The sequence below is a fragment of the Medicago sativa genome, chromosome 3, assembly GCF_051527215.1.
Source record: "Medicago sativa cultivar Bolivia chromosome 3, Bolivia_mono, whole genome shotgun sequence".
Taxonomy (NCBI): Eukaryota; Viridiplantae; Streptophyta; class Magnoliopsida; order Fabales; family Fabaceae; genus Medicago; species Medicago sativa.
The window spans coordinates 75,257,819-75,274,574 of record NC_140751.1 but is presented as its reverse complement, the minus strand read 5'-3'; the positions used below and the strand labels follow the sequence as shown (position 1 = coordinate 75,274,574).

General features: G+C 35.0%; 1 protein-coding gene across 20 annotated transcripts; it reads right to left on the bottom strand.

The window, feature by feature from the left end:
- Window positions 1-1,093: 1,093 nt before the first annotated feature.
- LOC146940191 (uncharacterized) lies at window positions 1,094-8,764 on the bottom strand. Of its 20 annotated transcripts, XM_085753844.1 has the most exons (15): window positions 8,511-8,764; window positions 7,804-7,912; window positions 7,574-7,605; window positions 6,131-7,496; window positions 5,704-5,781; window positions 5,344-5,552; window positions 5,169-5,251; window positions 4,733-4,828; window positions 4,593-4,645; window positions 4,387-4,510; window positions 4,224-4,286; window positions 2,500-2,651; window positions 2,118-2,174; window positions 1,882-1,985; window positions 1,094-1,733 (listed from the first exon to the last, which is right to left on the bottom strand). In XM_085753844.1, exons 8-13 carry the CDS (start codon window positions 4,823-4,825, stop codon window positions 2,135-2,137), a joined length of 525 nt encoding a protein of 174 aa, XP_085609970.1. In that variant the 5' UTR covers window positions 4,826-4,828; window positions 5,169-5,251; window positions 5,344-5,552; window positions 5,704-5,781; window positions 6,131-7,496; window positions 7,574-7,605; window positions 7,804-7,912; window positions 8,511-8,764; the 3' UTR covers window positions 1,094-1,733; window positions 1,882-1,985; window positions 2,118-2,134. The 20 variants fall into 20 exon arrangements, with proteins under 20 accessions (XP_085609970.1, XP_085609968.1, XP_085609964.1 ...); XM_085753842.1 differs by having other exon boundaries at window positions 5,344-5,781; XM_085753838.1 differs by lacking the exon at window positions 5,169-5,251.
- Between the last annotated feature and the right edge of the window lie 7,992 nt (window positions 8,765-16,756).

Genomic DNA, 16,756 nt, shown 5'->3' with positions numbered 1-16,756 from the left:
CACCTAGATTTGATTCGGTTAATAAATTTATGAATTCATGTGATCAAACATTAGTTGTTGTTATATCAAGGTCAAACAGTCTATATATATTCAAGTTTGGAATTTATGATTATAAAGTAAAAGTTAAAATTACTGTTGTTTGGATTGTGAGATCAAGATCAAAAGGCGATCAAGGTCCTAACTGAATGACTTTAGAAAAATATTAAATGTGAAAAATCCAATTTTAAATACTTTCTATAAAAATGAAAAAAAAATCATGGAAATGGTATTTTCTGAAAAGGACAAAAACCGTGAAATATTTTTCAACAAATTATCTTTTATAAAGGGAAAAAACCGTGAAATACTAATACCCAGAACTAACAATACTTTAAAATATGGTGTAACGGACTTGAGGTCGGGTCATAAATCTTAAAAATTGAGGTAAATTAAATTTATTCCTAGGAATTTAAAAAAGTGTTGGTGTGGCATGATATTTCATTTAATAAGATTGAAATAGGAGAAAATAAATTTAAATAGGATTAAATAATGCAAAATAATAGTATAATTGTTTAGTTAAAAGTCTCCCTAAACCTTTTTCATTTTTTTTATATTAGTATGTACTACATTTTTTTTGTCTCCATTTTTTTTGTGAACTTTTATATCATGTTGTATAATGGTCTTTTTGAATCAATATGTTGGGTCTTAAAAACTTAGATTTATGGGTTTAACTGCACTAATTTTTAATTCAAACTAGTTACAAACCCGTGCTTCGCACGGGATGGATTGCTTTTTTTCGAATAATTTTGTTGGCAAACACACATTTTTTAATACGCTTAAAAGTAAATTGATTCGAAATTTAGATATTACATGCATATAAATATAAAAAACCATGATCCATAACATATCAAATCCTAGATAGGTCTACCATAAACGAAACCAATAAAATAATTAAAGAAAAAATTGTAACTGATAATAAATAAAGTTTCTGACTGTTTTTACATTTTGTCCTATAGTTACTCCTTCATAGAGGGTTAAACTAAATGTAATTTTTTTCTCTCAAGCATACATGGAAATCAATCTTCTTTACTATAAAAATAATAATCAAACATATGTGGCTCACCTAATCAGACTCCTTTCACAAAAGTTCAGCTACACCCCAAGTTTAACTACTTCAGAACTTGTATATTACACAATACCACATCACTACATGAATCTGTATGGCAGTGCAGTGTATATATAATGCTACAGAAAGGAAAGTAAATTATATTCATTCAAATAGGGAATTTAATTAATGCTACAGAAAGCAAAGTAAATTATATTTATTTAAATAGGGAATTTAAATCTAGAATTGACAAAAGGATGGAAAGAGGCAGAAGGAGAAAACCCTCCAGTCCAAGCACTTGATGGATTGATTATAAAGGGCATGTCTGAAGAAAACTTGCTTTACGCGATACTGGAGACTGAGCCTTGTATGAAACAGCTGAATTACAAAGGCTGACATAATTTCAAGGCTCAGTTTAATGTAGCACCAAATTGTTTATCTCCTTTTTCTTCTTAATAATGACTTCTAATCATGTACTTTCCAATTTGGATATACAAAGCTATAAATGAATGGAGTAGTCATTTTAGTTTGATGTCAGGACCTCTAGGCAGGACTTGGACCCATTGCACCTGCTCGCAATCTCAACATTTCAGTCCTCTTACTTCCCTCCATTACTTCCACAAGCCATTCCGCACTTTCCCTGATCCCCAGCCTGCAACATTTCAAAGGAAAAAGTGATGTGAACTGGAAACGTAACAAAGAATTAGGAAAGAAAATCCCATAGACTACAGGACAATAACACAACTTCAAGGGTCTGTGCCCCCTTAAGATTTAAAAAGTTTATACAACCTCTCACTTACCCATCATATGCTGACACGGCTTCAAACATGTAGACTCTTTCGTCCTGCTTCTTTAAATCTAGATACCGAGCTAGTTCTTCAGATGATACTGCTTCCGGAAGATCCTGCAATAAGAAGAATGTTCAGCATGCAGCCATCATTGTGTTGATACACACACCAAAGAGGGCAAAAAAAAATGGAATCACAACAACCGAGGAAACCAAACATTTTATAGGACAGGGAGTGAATAGTTACACTCGCTTGTTTGCTAATATCAAAAGAGGGGCTCCTTTGAGATCCTCATGTCGAAGCACCTTTTCTGGTAAATAGATCAGTTATTAAATTATCACTGTGTTGTTTAAGTTCAACATATCTAGTACTATTGCAAACTTACAACTGCAAGCCAACTCCTTAAAGAAGTATATATTTAGTTATTTACAAATACTAAAATCAAGTCTCACTAACCAAGTGCAGACTAAGTTCATGTTGAAGGATACGATAGTATAAACAGAGTCAAAAAAGGTGGAAACTTGAAAGATGCTATCGCTAATATATTAATCTTGATGTACAATGCTGACATGAATAGAGAAAGAACATTTCAAATATCACTTAAAAATATCTAAAAATTTGTATACGTACCTATTTGATCCAGACGAAATATTTGAAATTGAAAGCTTATCTATGCTGCTATAAACCACATTCGAGCGCTCCAAAGTGTCATTGGTCCAAATGACTGAAACCATAACAGAAAATGCTAGGAGTGCAATGGGGACAAATATTTTCAGCCTGCACTTCAATTGAATAAGATAATGCAGTTAGTAGATAGAAAGGGTTGTATAAACAATCTTGAAGCTAATAAAATGTAAGCAATATCAACTATTATCGAAAATCGACTATCTATATTACTTATATTACTTTCATCTTGCAGATTATTAATTTTGGTTACTTGGTTCTTAGAAATTTCATTGCTTTCCATCATTTGGAAATTGGGTTAGGTAATGCATGGATGTTGAAATGGTATGTTTTGTGGTCTTTGAAATGAAAGCAATCCTGGTATGGTTTGGAGGTAGCTGAATTTCCTTTGTATGTTGACCACTAAATCAAGATCTTCTGCAATCTGAACACAACTTGTGATTTGATAACAATTCTCAAGAAATGTGAAATATTTGAGTAAATCGTGATTTTCGTCCCTAAATGTGTGGGACGGTGTGACTACGGTCCACGGATGTATTAAAATTGCAAAACAGAAAATCTGAGTGTATCTTTTGTCCGTAATTTTATGGACTAAATTGACTAACGGAAACTACATTTAAGGATCAAACTAACTAATAAAAGATACATTCAAAAACCAAACTGACTTAGCAAAGACACGTCATGTTTTAACACAGGCTGCTTGTAGAGTTGTGCCCAAGGATTTGGTTGAGAACATCGATGCATCTTATAAGGATAGTGAATTGACTGCAACTGGTTATATAGATGACATCTACAAGTATTGCAAACTCTCTGAAGTAATGTTCTATGCTTTGTTTTGTGTTTCTTCTCTATATATATCTCTACTTTTTTAACATTCTCTAATATTTTGACTTTGATGAATGACACAGGATGATGTTCGTGTGCATGATTACTTGGTTTCACTGCCAGATATAAATGCTAAGATGAGATCAATTCTTATTGACTGGTTGATTGAAGTGTATAGGAAATTTGAACTCATGCCGGAAACTTTCTATCTGACTCGATATTTTTTCCCATATTAGATGGATTTGGCTCTGATGATTTGTCAAAACATTACATATAAATTTTGTCAAAAAAGATATGCAGGCAATAACAATGATAGGGAATGAAGAAGGCATTCGAGGTTACTTGAAGGGTAACGTACCATAGGTTTGCATCGCTACGTATTAGGGACATAACTTATAGAGTCGTCCAGCTCTTTGCTTATGAAATTTATAAGGTTAACTGTCAAGACATGCAACAGATGCTTTTTCAGGCATGACATCAACTTTTTTGAGTAATAACACTTCTCATTGAAAGGTTTAGTGCTTGCGCTAACACTCTTGAGCCACTTTCTTTCTTTCTAATTGTAAAGTAACTTTTTATATTTTTCTCATACTTCAACTGTCAATATATCTTACTTTGTTAATCATTTTCTTTAGATATTTCCCGTTTTAATGAAAAATATTGTGGAAATCACCATGCATAAAACACATTATTCCATATAAACAACCAATCAACTAAGATATAACTAATTTACTATCATATAATTTTGGAAAAATAAAAACGTTAATCAGCTAATGCAGAAATTGAAGTAGCAGTAGTGTTTACATGATATTTAGGCTCAAGCATCAAATAATTGTTGTTCTTACCTTGAACACTGCACATGAGTATGTCATAGTTTCATCCAAGAAAAGTGCAAAGAGTTCATTACTCTACAAAGATCAAAGAAGAATATCTTGATTTAGTGTCAGAATTGTAAAAAATCACAGAAGGAAAAATCAGAAACATGGTCCATAATGTCTTAATTTATACCAGATCATAATGTCTAGAAATGTTACTTCTAGCCTGTGTGAGAGTATTTTTCCTTGAAATATGGTCCATGAAGAACTTTGCAGATGTCAAACCAGCCGTAAATAAAATCGGTGTCCACCAACCCCTAAAGACACATGAGAATAGTTGGAAATGTTAATCCAATTAACACACCTCAGTGTAGGATTCATTTCATCATATCAACTTACTTGCTCTTCAATTTTGGGTTGGATGAATTTAGATCTCTGTTGGCTATGAGAACCTACATTAAAAACACCAATGCACATGGAAGTAAAGAGAAAAATCCCAAAGATACAACACTGCAAAAGATTTAGACCAATATGCTTACCAAGAAAAAATTCAAGAGACCTTCATCTTTATCAACAAATGAAAAGTCCCCATTTATATATGCATCTGCTAGGCCTAAATCTTCTTGTGTCATGATCTGACAAACATGTACAAATGATTACGTTTTACATCATTGCCATTTCTAACTACTTAATTTTAGTGTTTCATGACAGATAAACATGTCTTGTCTATGAAGCACCAACACAAACATCAAACATGACATTGACAATGAAATTGGCTATATATAACAGATAATTTGGCATTCCAATAATAATAAATAGAACCAACAAATTTAGAACTCTTTCAAATGAAAACATATTCTATAACATGAGATTGCAAGAAAGTGAGTCAATTGCTAATCAATTGCAATCTCTAGTATTTGTACTTCACACACTCTATTAAAAAAGGCTGAATCAAAGTGAGTGAGTAAAGTGTACCCTTTTAAATTAAATTATCTGAGTGCGAGTATAAGATTTTGACCATTCTTTATGGCTAACGTTCATTAGGATTGATGTTGATACTGAAAAGGATAAAAAATTTAGGTATCAATAAATACTCAATAGATTAGCATTTCATTTACTCATTGCGTTTAAGAAATTGAAAGATACTTACTCTGTCATGTACCATAAATAATCTGACTTACCCCAAGTCTGACTGAGCTGCTCCAAAACTCCATTTGTTGTCCAGGAACCACCTTCACCGGAGAAGGCAGGTTGAGATGCAACTATCTTTTCTACAATAACAATATTAGCACTCCTCTAGCACAACATTCCGATCTCCGCTACATTGATTTACCTTCGTGTTGATTTTTATGGCTAACACTTCATCTCATACAACATTGCCAATGATATCAAACAATGCGCAGGAAGAAAGATAAGTTTCAAAGTAAAAAGAGTGTCTCGTATTGCAACGACGGAATTAAACATATTGTCATAATATTGTGTTCCAACAAAATGATGGAAATGCTGATACCTTTTTCAGATTCAAAATGCTTCTGAAGTGTAATAGCCCCGTCTGGGTGATGAACTACCATCCTTGTAATATCAATGACTGCATACAAAAAGCACACATGAAGTAAGGAAACCACTTTCCTTAAGACAAGAGAAGTTTACTGATTAAAAAGCAGGCATACTATGAAACAAATTTGATCCAATGGTTTTACAGAGATAACAACATAACACAAGAAATAAAATTCAGAAACTTCAACTAACCAGGAAATATCATTGTGGTTGGCCAAAAACAATAAAACACACAAGAAAGACTCATATTATGCAGCACAAAAATCCATAGAGCTAGTTTCATGATTAAAATGCTACTCTAAACCACTTGTGCAAAATTACTTGAACCTCCAGGACTTCAAATACACTCAAATTTTACAGAAATTTAAATCCAAACTTACAAAAATTTAGTCACCTCTAACATTCAATCCAAAGAATTATGGAATGTGACTATGGTTGGGAAATTAGAGATTGATACCTACACTTCCAAAACAGATTTCAGCTATTTTTTTTTATAGAAATTAGAATCCATATTTCGTATAGGAAGAAGTTCCTGAAAAATGCTCAACCATAATTATATACATACTGAAAGGTAATTATTATGAAGCATGAATCAGGAAGCACACATAAGAACTAACATTCATTTGATGTCATGTGAAACAATTGTCAACGCAACCTTATGCTACCTACATTGTTTAAATCATCTCCACCCTGTTGACACAACTTATTGGTATATCATGCATAACAGACTTGCTGTAATACATTGTTTAAATCAGCTCCACCCTGTTGACATGACTTATTGGTATATCATTCATAACGGACTTGCTCTAAGATTGATACCTATAAGCTACTAAATATTATAAAACATAATGAAAGGGATATTAGATTAATTGAGTTATAAGCTACTAAACACTTGAACAAACACGGACAATGAACACAACATTGACTCATAGATACCGATAATAATTTTAGAAAATGAGAATGATTGAATGTAACAATAGATATTGGTGCCCTCTCAATAAGCCTTTAATACGAAGTGTTCGTGCTATATACCAATAAGTTGCCTACACTACACTTGAACGCAACCTTATGCTACCTACACTTTCTAAGATTGATACCTACATTGTTTGCATCAGCTCGACCCTCCATTTCATGCTTGTGTTCCCTGCTGCACTTGCTCTAAGGTTGGTTTTCTTATTTTATCTAAATGTTATTATTGATCACATTGAATTTCATTACTAAAAAAATTTCTTGCACATTGTTACAAAAGTTTATAGTCAGTCTATGTGACTTACTAATCAGTTATTCTTCTATAGATTCTAAGCTCATGGATTTTAGGATGAAGCCAAGTAATTGGCTCATGTTTAAAGATCTTTTCTTCTATAAAGATAAACATGTTTCCCTCTACTGCTGAGAACTTTAGGCTCATGTTTATACACCCCCAAGCTACTTAAACTCCCCCAATAGAGCAAACACACCAATGGACTGCAAAACAAAACAGGCCAAAACCAGAACTGAAACACCTAAAACTGTTATGCAAATCCCCTCAATATTGAGATTTCTACATGTATTTAAGATCAAATATATGAATGGTTATATCTTTTGTGCTATTTTATATATCTTTTGGAGCAAAAATCCATGAGAAGTGTGCAATCATTCAATCAACATTAGGAGTATGGTAGAACTCCATTGAGAGCAATATCATCAACTGCTTACCATAGACTTGGTGCAAAGAAGGCGCTTATAGGAACCACGCAAGTTACATATCTGCATACCAAACATTTTGTGAGAAGCCAGAAGTATTACACGAAATATAAAACAGGGTGTCTATGTAGAATTCTTACATATGAATTGTCATTTTAACAGGTGCTACAACCTGCATAAATTGAAATGATGAAAAAGATAAATCATCCAGTTAATTCAGTCATATTTCAAGAAAGGCAGATGTATATTACAAAAAAGCTAGTCCACTGCAATAAACCAATGTCCACGAAAGGAAATAGAATGAGCAAAACATATTACAGTGGAAGATAAATCACAAAACATATTCGTTGGGAAATCCACGAACCCTTACCTTGTTATACAAAATAACACCTGAGGAAAGGGAAATGTAAACCAGAAGGTAGATGTAGGTCAGCAAATGCTGCCTACTCATTAATGTCGCCATGACTGGCATATCGATCCTGCAAAACATAATGCAATCTAGTATTTGAAAGATCTCCAGACATAAAAACACAAGTTATCACTGTTTATTATCATTGTGGTACAGCCAACTTAATTAAAAATGAAATTTTTCTTCAAAGACCCATGTTACCATCAAAGGGAATGAGACAAAAATCATGATGAAAACATAACTCATTCAAACATATAGAAACAAACTCTTTAATTTGGTTTACGGAAAGGAACACAACCCAAAAAACCAATAAACACAAAATCAAAAAACAACAAAACCAAAACTGAAGTTTTGAAGACATGCAATAACAAAGCAAACAACAAACCGAAATCAACAAACAACAAACCAAATCACCATCGAATAAAAAAAAATCTGGAAAAACCCAAAACAAAAAAAATCAAACCAATTAAAGGGGGAAAGAACATACTGAATCGATTAAAACAAAGAAAGAAGGAACCGCATCGATTAAGAAGTTAAAATAAATTAGTTAATCGATTAAGAAGGAACCGCATCACACAAAGAAAGAAGGAAAACAAAGAAACCACAAAATCAACACAAAAAAGGAACATGCATGGCATAAGAAATCAAAGCCAAAAGAGGTAATGAACCTAGATGGCGAGATCGTTGGGAAGGATAACGGCGCCGGTGACGGAGTCGGAGATGATGCGTTTCCGGTCATGGCGGTTGTTTATTTAGGGATTTTGAATTTGATTTTGGGGGTTTTGTGAAGGGTTGAATTGGGGAAGAAGTGTTTTGGGTTGACGGAAAACGATGGAAGAATTGGGGAAGAAGTGGGAATAGTGGGAATAGTGGTAAGAAACGAAACAGCTCTTATAGTTGGAATGAATCAAATGAAGTAAGTAGTGGGAATTTCATACCACTCCATATATATATAGAAGGAAAGAGGCATTTACTAATTTACAAAAATACCCTCGGAAGGGCAAAATCGTCAAAAGCACAGACAAAGATTGTCCTATTTAGTTTAGTAGATCCTTAAAATAGAAAAGGAAAGTGAGGTCTTGTATGCAGTTTTAGTTTCTTCATTGTAATTTCGCTTAGAAATTGTGACTCGTTGTTTGTGATTATCTTTGCGCTTTCTCGACCACCACTAACGGTTCATTACATGCAATTTTATCATGAATTCATACACTTGCATTTTTCTTCTTTTATATTTTCTTTTTGTGTTATTCAAAAATAGTTTTAGTCTAGTCATTCACAAACAAACTCCATGATACTCATCTTTCTTATAACCTTGAAATTTCTTATAATTTTAGTATTTTAACTTTGAATATGTCTTAAAATTTCTCAAATTTCTTGTATATGTTAGTGGATTCGAAAAATAATTTCTCTTTTAAGTTTTGGCTAACATGGTTTAGATAAATCCATTAAGTTTTTCTTTAAAGAAAATTTTAACTTAAGAAAATTAATCTAAAGTTTTGGACATGTTATTTTAACTTAAGCAAATTTATCTAAATCATCTTTCTTATTGTTCTTTTAAGTTTTGGCTAACATGGTTTAGATACTCATCATTCTCTTAATGTTATTTTAACTTAAAAGTTTTTCTTAGACCAATCCTTTATTTTGAAACTTAAAGGATTTATATAAACTTAAAGGAGTTATCTAAACTTAATTTTTGGCTAACATTTTCTCTTAACATATTAATTTTTGGCATTTGTATACTAAAAACAAATATTACTATCAAAGACATTATTATGAAGGATTTATCTAAACCATGCCTTGAAAGAGAAGAATAATTTTGATCACTACTTGTCCAAGTCCATGGAACTAAAGTGCTGATAATTTCAGATTGCTTCGAAACCCCTCACTTTGCCACACACACACAAAAAAAAAAAAAAAACTATTTTAAACAGAGAAAAACATTGTTATCTTGCTTCTTGGACCAAATAGTATTTAAGAACCAATACCAGAAACTCGACAAGTGTTGATAATGATACACCAAAATTCTCACATTTTATTCATCGATATAAGTATAACAAAGAATACTAATCCATAACAAATAAAAAGTAAATTTTCACCAAAATTAAATAAATGAAATAAGAGCATATCCTTAGTGATTTTCCTATTAGGCAAGCACATATATATGGACTATGTTGATTGACTGGAAATGTTGAATAAAGCAAGCAAGCAGTGAGGAAGAGGAACACGAGCCATGATTTTGATGCACCGTGGAGAGGATTCGAGTGCCATGTTTTTGTTATACTAGAGTAGAACAAACCGTGGTTGTGGGGTCAAAGAGTGCGGGCAACAAATATTTCCTTCCATTGACGCCGTTAGCGTTATAACTTGCACCACTTGTTGGATCCACCAAGAGGTTCCCAGCGTAGCTAGGGTAAGCCAAAAGTCATAATGCCAAAACCCTACTCCCGTGGACTCCTACTACTCATCCTCGGAGCCGGCATCTGCTCCAGAATGCTCCACTCGGACTGGATTCCCTGCAATGATGCTCCAATTGCGAGATTTGATGATGATTTGCTTGAGTTTGGTGAAAATCACACTTGGAGGGAGATTTTTCGAATTTTGGATGTTGTGGAAAAGTGAAGGGTAATGTTTCTGTTTTGCTGTCATATACACTTAAGTCACGCAGCGTGACTTAACTAACGCAACGTGACTTAAGTCACGCAGAGCCTATAAGGTGCGCTAGTTAACTCACGCAGCGTGAGTTAACTAGCGTGAATTTGAATATAAATTGTGATAGCGTGAATTCGAATAAAAATTGCGATAGCGTGAATTCAAATAACAATTGCGACAGCGTGAATTCAAATACAAATTGAGATAGCGTGAATTTGAATAAAAGTTGCGATAGCGTGAATTTGAATAAAAATTGCAATAGCGTGAATTTACATAAACGGCATGTATGTCAACAATTACATTACATTACATGCACCTTACAACTGCAACAATTATCTTACCACTGAATGGGGCAAATTCAAACTTGCTAAGCAGCAGGACTCTAGCATACGATCAGCATCTTGAATGATGGTATTCAAGTGCCAACGAAATGAGGTCCTGTAACACCCATACTAGACGTATCTAGAAGTCTAGCATGTGCGTTAGTTTAGTACTGGATACATTAAAAATTTACAACAATACAACTACGAATGAATATAAATACAATCAAATGTGTTCGTACATAGTAATACAACTCAACTTTCTAAAGTATAATGAAAGCATCCTAGCATAACCATCTCATCCTGCAGCGGGTACGAACAAACACTTGACGCATCATCCATTCGGCTACTAGCTTGCTAATCCAACCTGTTTATCTGAAACAAAAGAGGATTGGGATGAGACATAATGTCTCAGTGAGTTCCCCTAAATCCTAGGCTATAGGTAACCTCGGGGGAAACCCACGGTCACCACGTGTCTAAAATACAACCTGACGGTTGATTATACGTGTGTGGGGACTTGCATACTTAGACGGTTGTACATACTAGGGCCGTCGTAATCTTATCTCACTTGTTATAGGCTTCACTTCCTATACGTGTCATGGCGGTCAAGGGGAATCTAAAACCGCAATGCCAAGAATACGCTCTACGTATCGAGGCCTAAACATACTATAATCATGACACAATTCTAAACCGGACGATTAGGGGGAACCTAAGATCGTCATCGGTATATCTTTCTCTATTCTTGCTCTATGCATAACTATGTCGTATCTAACAACACATTCTATCTTGCTATCATGCTTGTTTTGACGATCTACGTCTATGTTCTACTATTCTTGACGATCTACGTCAAGGCTCTACTATTCTTGACGATCTACGTCAAGGCTCTACTATTTCTTGACGATCTACGTCAAGGCTCTATGACATAACATAATATATCTAATAATATGCACAGTCCGATTCATTCATAAAGTTAGCGTTTAACAAACAATTATTATCTGAGTTCATTTTACGGAAAGCCCCGAGTGGAGTAACCCCGAGCGCAATCCCTATCTATCCGATGGAAACCTATCTAAGGTATAACCAACGGCACTCCTGCAGTGACGTGCGGGATCCTTACGGCTAACCCCATTTCACCTAATGGAAACCTCTTGAACCAACCTAGTGTGGACACAAGAGACACGACCACTACATCTTTCTTACTAAGTGACATGCGGGTTCCTTACGGCTAACCCCGTTTCACCTAATGGAAACCCCTTGAGCCAACCTAGTGTGGACACAAGAGACATGGCACCTTAACTTTAAAGTCTTGGTCTATAAATACATGAGTAATAAATCTATGCTAGCTATCTCTTTTACCTCGGATACCTATACGATCCGACTAGAGGTAAACTATATGCTTATTTAACTTGCTATGTGAAGAGATGTCTAATCAATTCACGTCTTGCCATACTCGTATGGCTCTCTAGTTTCTATACGAAGAGAATACTCTATATCACTTCGCATCTAATCAAGCATACTACTCATGCCTAACATTCTATTCTTTACTATCTATTCTAGTTCTTGACAAGCTATGTCAAGGCTCTACTTTTATTCCCTTCCTTAGTTCTTTGCTACCCGAGTACTTCGGCTATTCTCTCTTGAATCACTCTTGCCACTCATGTTAAGATTGCCATGATTTTCATTTCTAGAATCGTTTGATGTTATGTGCATTGCCTAGATGTTGTTTTGGGGTTATAAAGTTATAAAATGTCGAAAGAGAAGCTTTGGAATGCACCACGGACCCTAAAATGGGCCAACAGGCCAAAAGCACAATGGCAAGGTCAGAGGCCTGCGCTATTAGCGCACCTGGGGCGTGGCCTGCCTGAAGAATTTCGCTATTAGCATAGAATTTCGCTAATAGCGTAGTTCTTCGGGTCTGTGGTACCAAATTTCCAATTTTGACCCAAAACTGATCCTACTTGATCATGCAATGCACCATATTCATCCAGCAACATGTATATACATTTATAAACTTATTTCATAGCAATTTAACATGGAATCAACAAGAATTTATCAAAAGTTCATTAGGGTTCTAAACCTCTCATAAACATAAATCTATACTTTGAACATGAATTTACTCAACCCAAAGGAAGGTAAACTATCTATGGAACTCACCTAACATGTTCCTTGCAACTTCTCAAGCATCTAGCATCAAACCCTAGCTTCCTCTTCATTTTGATCTTTAGCCCTTTCCTCCAAACCATGCTTTAATCTCTTCCTCCACTTGTTTCTTGCTTGCTAAGCCATGCTTGATCATGTTTTAAAGGAAGATTGGATGTCTTAGAGAGGAGAGGGAGGCAAAATTCTAGAGAGAAGGAGGAGAGAAAGGTTTTCCCAAAAACCTAGAGAGAGAAAGTGTGGGTAGAAATGAAGGAAAATGGCCCTTGTGGCCTTATATAGTCGCTTGCGACGTTTTACCACTTTGCCCTTCGCCTTAGTCGTGTTTACCTGACACTGACACATAAGCCCATGCTTGACTGATATTTCATAAAAACATCTTCCGTCGTACTTGACGTTCTATAGCACTTAATCTCTGATATCTAGCTCATACCTGACTTATGCCATTAATAGACATTTCCATGATCATTTGTCCTCTGACGCGTCTAATGGGTAATATTCCGTTACTGTTAAGCGGGATATTACACTCTACCCCCCTTAAAAAAATTTCGTCCTCGAAATTTAGAAATCATCTACAATCATCGCAACTAAAATTTGTCTCCTTTGGTTTCTGCTGTACAATATCTGATCAAAACCACTCTAGGAAAGTTGAAGAATACTTTCTCAATAAACATGCAATTTATCCTCTTTCTTATTCTGCATATGATTGAATATGGTCTCTTCAATCTTACTATCTTTATCAAAATCACAGAACTGTCTGAGAACATAGTGATTAAACTAACTTTTGTTATAAGAGGATTGCTTGTCTCGGATCTATTCCTTCTCTGCTTAGCATGAACTCTGCATCCAAATAACTTTTCTCTATCTGAATCACTCAGGATTTGCCTTTAAACTGGAGTTCTACTGATATTCAGGTTTGCCCTGCAGTGCTTACGTGTATCTAACACATCTTCCATGTATACATCTTATCATGCATACATAATCTGTTTTACCGCACATTGCGATTTATGCTTCTTACTGTTGCTACTTATCTTGATGATTCTACTCATCTCTAATCATAGTCTTATGAAACCTTTCTATCTCTTCATAATCTCCCTGTACTGCAATTCATGGGTAACTTGTCTAGCTTGGCATGAAGAAGTGAACTCAACTACACTGATTCATCTGACAATCTATTAACCTGTCTGGCGGTTCACATACTCTTGAAACTTTCTACTAAGTCCTTTTGCACTTGCATTGAACACTCTTAGCACAAATCCGTGCATCCCGTATGACACTAATATCACATGGGCCTTGTCATTCATTCATAAAAACTTTATCTTCTAGTATTGGCATACTTTCTAGCGCCATTGCTTGTTAGTTAATAACGATACTCATTCTAGCTTTTGTTTCTAAGAGTTTCTAAACTTTGGTACATAGGTTCTTGGAACGAATAAATACATGACTAGAAAAATATCATTTTTAAAACTGAGTCTATACTAGTACTGCAGAACCACAAGACGAGTCTCTATATCTGAAAAAGGTTTTACGACTCTCCTTCACACTTGTCTCTAACAAGCTGGTCCTGAAGTTTGTACGTCTTAAGTGAGCTTACTCGCTTACGACGTATCTCATCAGTTTTAACAATGTGAAATTTCATGTTTTTAAAATAAACATCGTTCCCAAGTTCTTCAATACCAATCTTATCTTTAAAAGTTATAAAATCGTGGCTTGACACCATTCTAGAAAGTATCGTTATCATTTAACAAGTGTGGTATAAGAGGGTATGTACTTCGTCAGGCATAACTCATAAATCGTACTCCATTAACATAGCACATACTCTTTCTGACTAACCAACAGCTCTTCTACGAATTCGACATCACCAAAAAGGCAACTCGATTAATTCATCTGTGCTAACTCTAGTCTTTCTCATCTTACCTGAGTGAAGATTCTTTCTTTAAACTTTCGCCTTAATCAATACTGGCTGCATAAGCATCTATACTTACTTACATAACGAGAACTCCTCGCTTTCCACATAATACTTCCCACTGAAATGGTATTTCTATCTCGAACATTTTTCACAAAGATTCTTACTACAAAATTCCATGTTTCCATGGCTACTGTTCGCAACTTAAGTAATTAACTTCCGTTGCGCTACTCTGATTCCCACCGGTTGTCTTCAACCAATACTCTAATCCGTTGAGACGAGTGAACTTTATTCTTCTTCTATTATTACATTAGTATCTGCTTGAACTCTGCTCGATACTTCTATGTTGCATTCTACTCTGCAACCTTGCTCTACTCTTTGTTGGTAAGATTGAATCTCAAGGAAACTTACCTCTGAACATATCAATGTCATACTTACTCTTGTTCATGAGCAACTTAACTCAAGGAGCACATCTTTGCTATTACATATCTACTATTCCATGAAACGCTCTTACAACATCCTATGGTAGACTCATCTTGCACTCGGACATACTTCCTTATGCATCTAACACTGTATCTTCGTATCTCGCATACTATGTTTTGCTCAATCCTTCCTATGCTTGCTCGTTAATTTTTCTTTCTAATAAAATTTCGTAAATTAGCACACGGGTTATTGACGTTGATGATTTACATCTATATATAAAACATATACTGATTCTAGGTCCCAGTCGTTACTCTAAAATCCCAGGACGAGTTGATAACACGTATGTGTCATCAAATCTTAGTCCTAGTGAGTTTAGCCCAAACTACGCGAGTCGTAACAAACCGGTACCTACAAAATTTCATTTTGAATTTCAAAAATGTCAACTTCAATCACCCATATGCGTATGTCTTTCTAAAATCATGTAAATTTTACAACTTAGCATCCTAACGAGCCTTCGCAAGTTCATCAAGCAAAACATAGATTCGAGGGGTACTCTTAACTCTGTGAAATCCAAAATCCTCGTGATTTCACATCTGTGACTTCCATTCTAGATACTGGTGCCTCTAAACTCTTGGTCCAACTCATTCTTATTTCTTGAAACATTAACTTCCAAAGTCACGTTAAACCGAATCGATTTTCGTTGATGGTTGCCCATGCCTTTTTCCCTTTTGAAAACTTTAGGGGGTGATATGCATTCGTCACTCAATATCAAAAAAAACAATTTCTCATTGCATAAAAGATGGTGAAGACAACTCTCCAATAGTCACTGCATTCCCTAGAGACGAACTGAAAATTTTCGCTCCGGGTTCGCTATTGATGAGTTTCTTCAGCTCAATTTTTCAAAACATACTTTGCATAAATTTTTATTTCTCAAGTAAATCAATGCACATCAGTCATTCCCAAAATCTAAAATATATTCTACTACATATGCATGGCAAGCATCAACCTAATTCGATACAATTCTCGGCACTCTAGAAACTGATGCTTCATTCCTGATAACATAAAACTTTCACTGAATCCTTTTCTACTACGAGTAGCTTACTTCTCTGCATTACCGCTTAACGTAGCTTCCCGAGCACTAGAACCTTGTTCACTTTGAACATTCAAGTCCATAATCTCAATAACATAACGCCAATCCTGAGAGTCTACTAATCCCGTCAACCTACGTCGACTGCTCTCTATCTTGTAGCCTTGCGCTTACTTTCTGGAATACAATTCCGTTCTAACTACGACCCTTACTGAAGCTTCAGGTCCTGCTAAGGTATTTCTGTACTCTTCACTTACGGGTACAAGGTGTCACTAACAACTTACCCAACACTATCGGAACGACCCTTCTCAACATTGCCTTACATTCCCGGAGGATTCATACTTCTACTTACTTAGTTCACCGGCCGCCTAC

Excerpts from the sequence above, each read along its gene's own strand:
- LOC146940191 (XM_085753830.1), bottom strand. The coding sequence starts at position 5,407 with ATGGAGTTTTGGAGCAGCTCAGTCAGACTTGGG. Across the intron at positions 4,646-4,732 it reads GTCTCTTGAATTTTTTCTTG|GTTCTCATAGCCAACAGAGA; the intron begins GTAAGCATATTG and ends TTTTTAATGTAG. Across the intron at positions 2,652-4,223 it reads ACTCATGTGCAGTGTTCAAG|TGCAGGCTGAAAATATTTGT; the intron begins GTAAGAACAACA and ends ATTCAATTGAAG.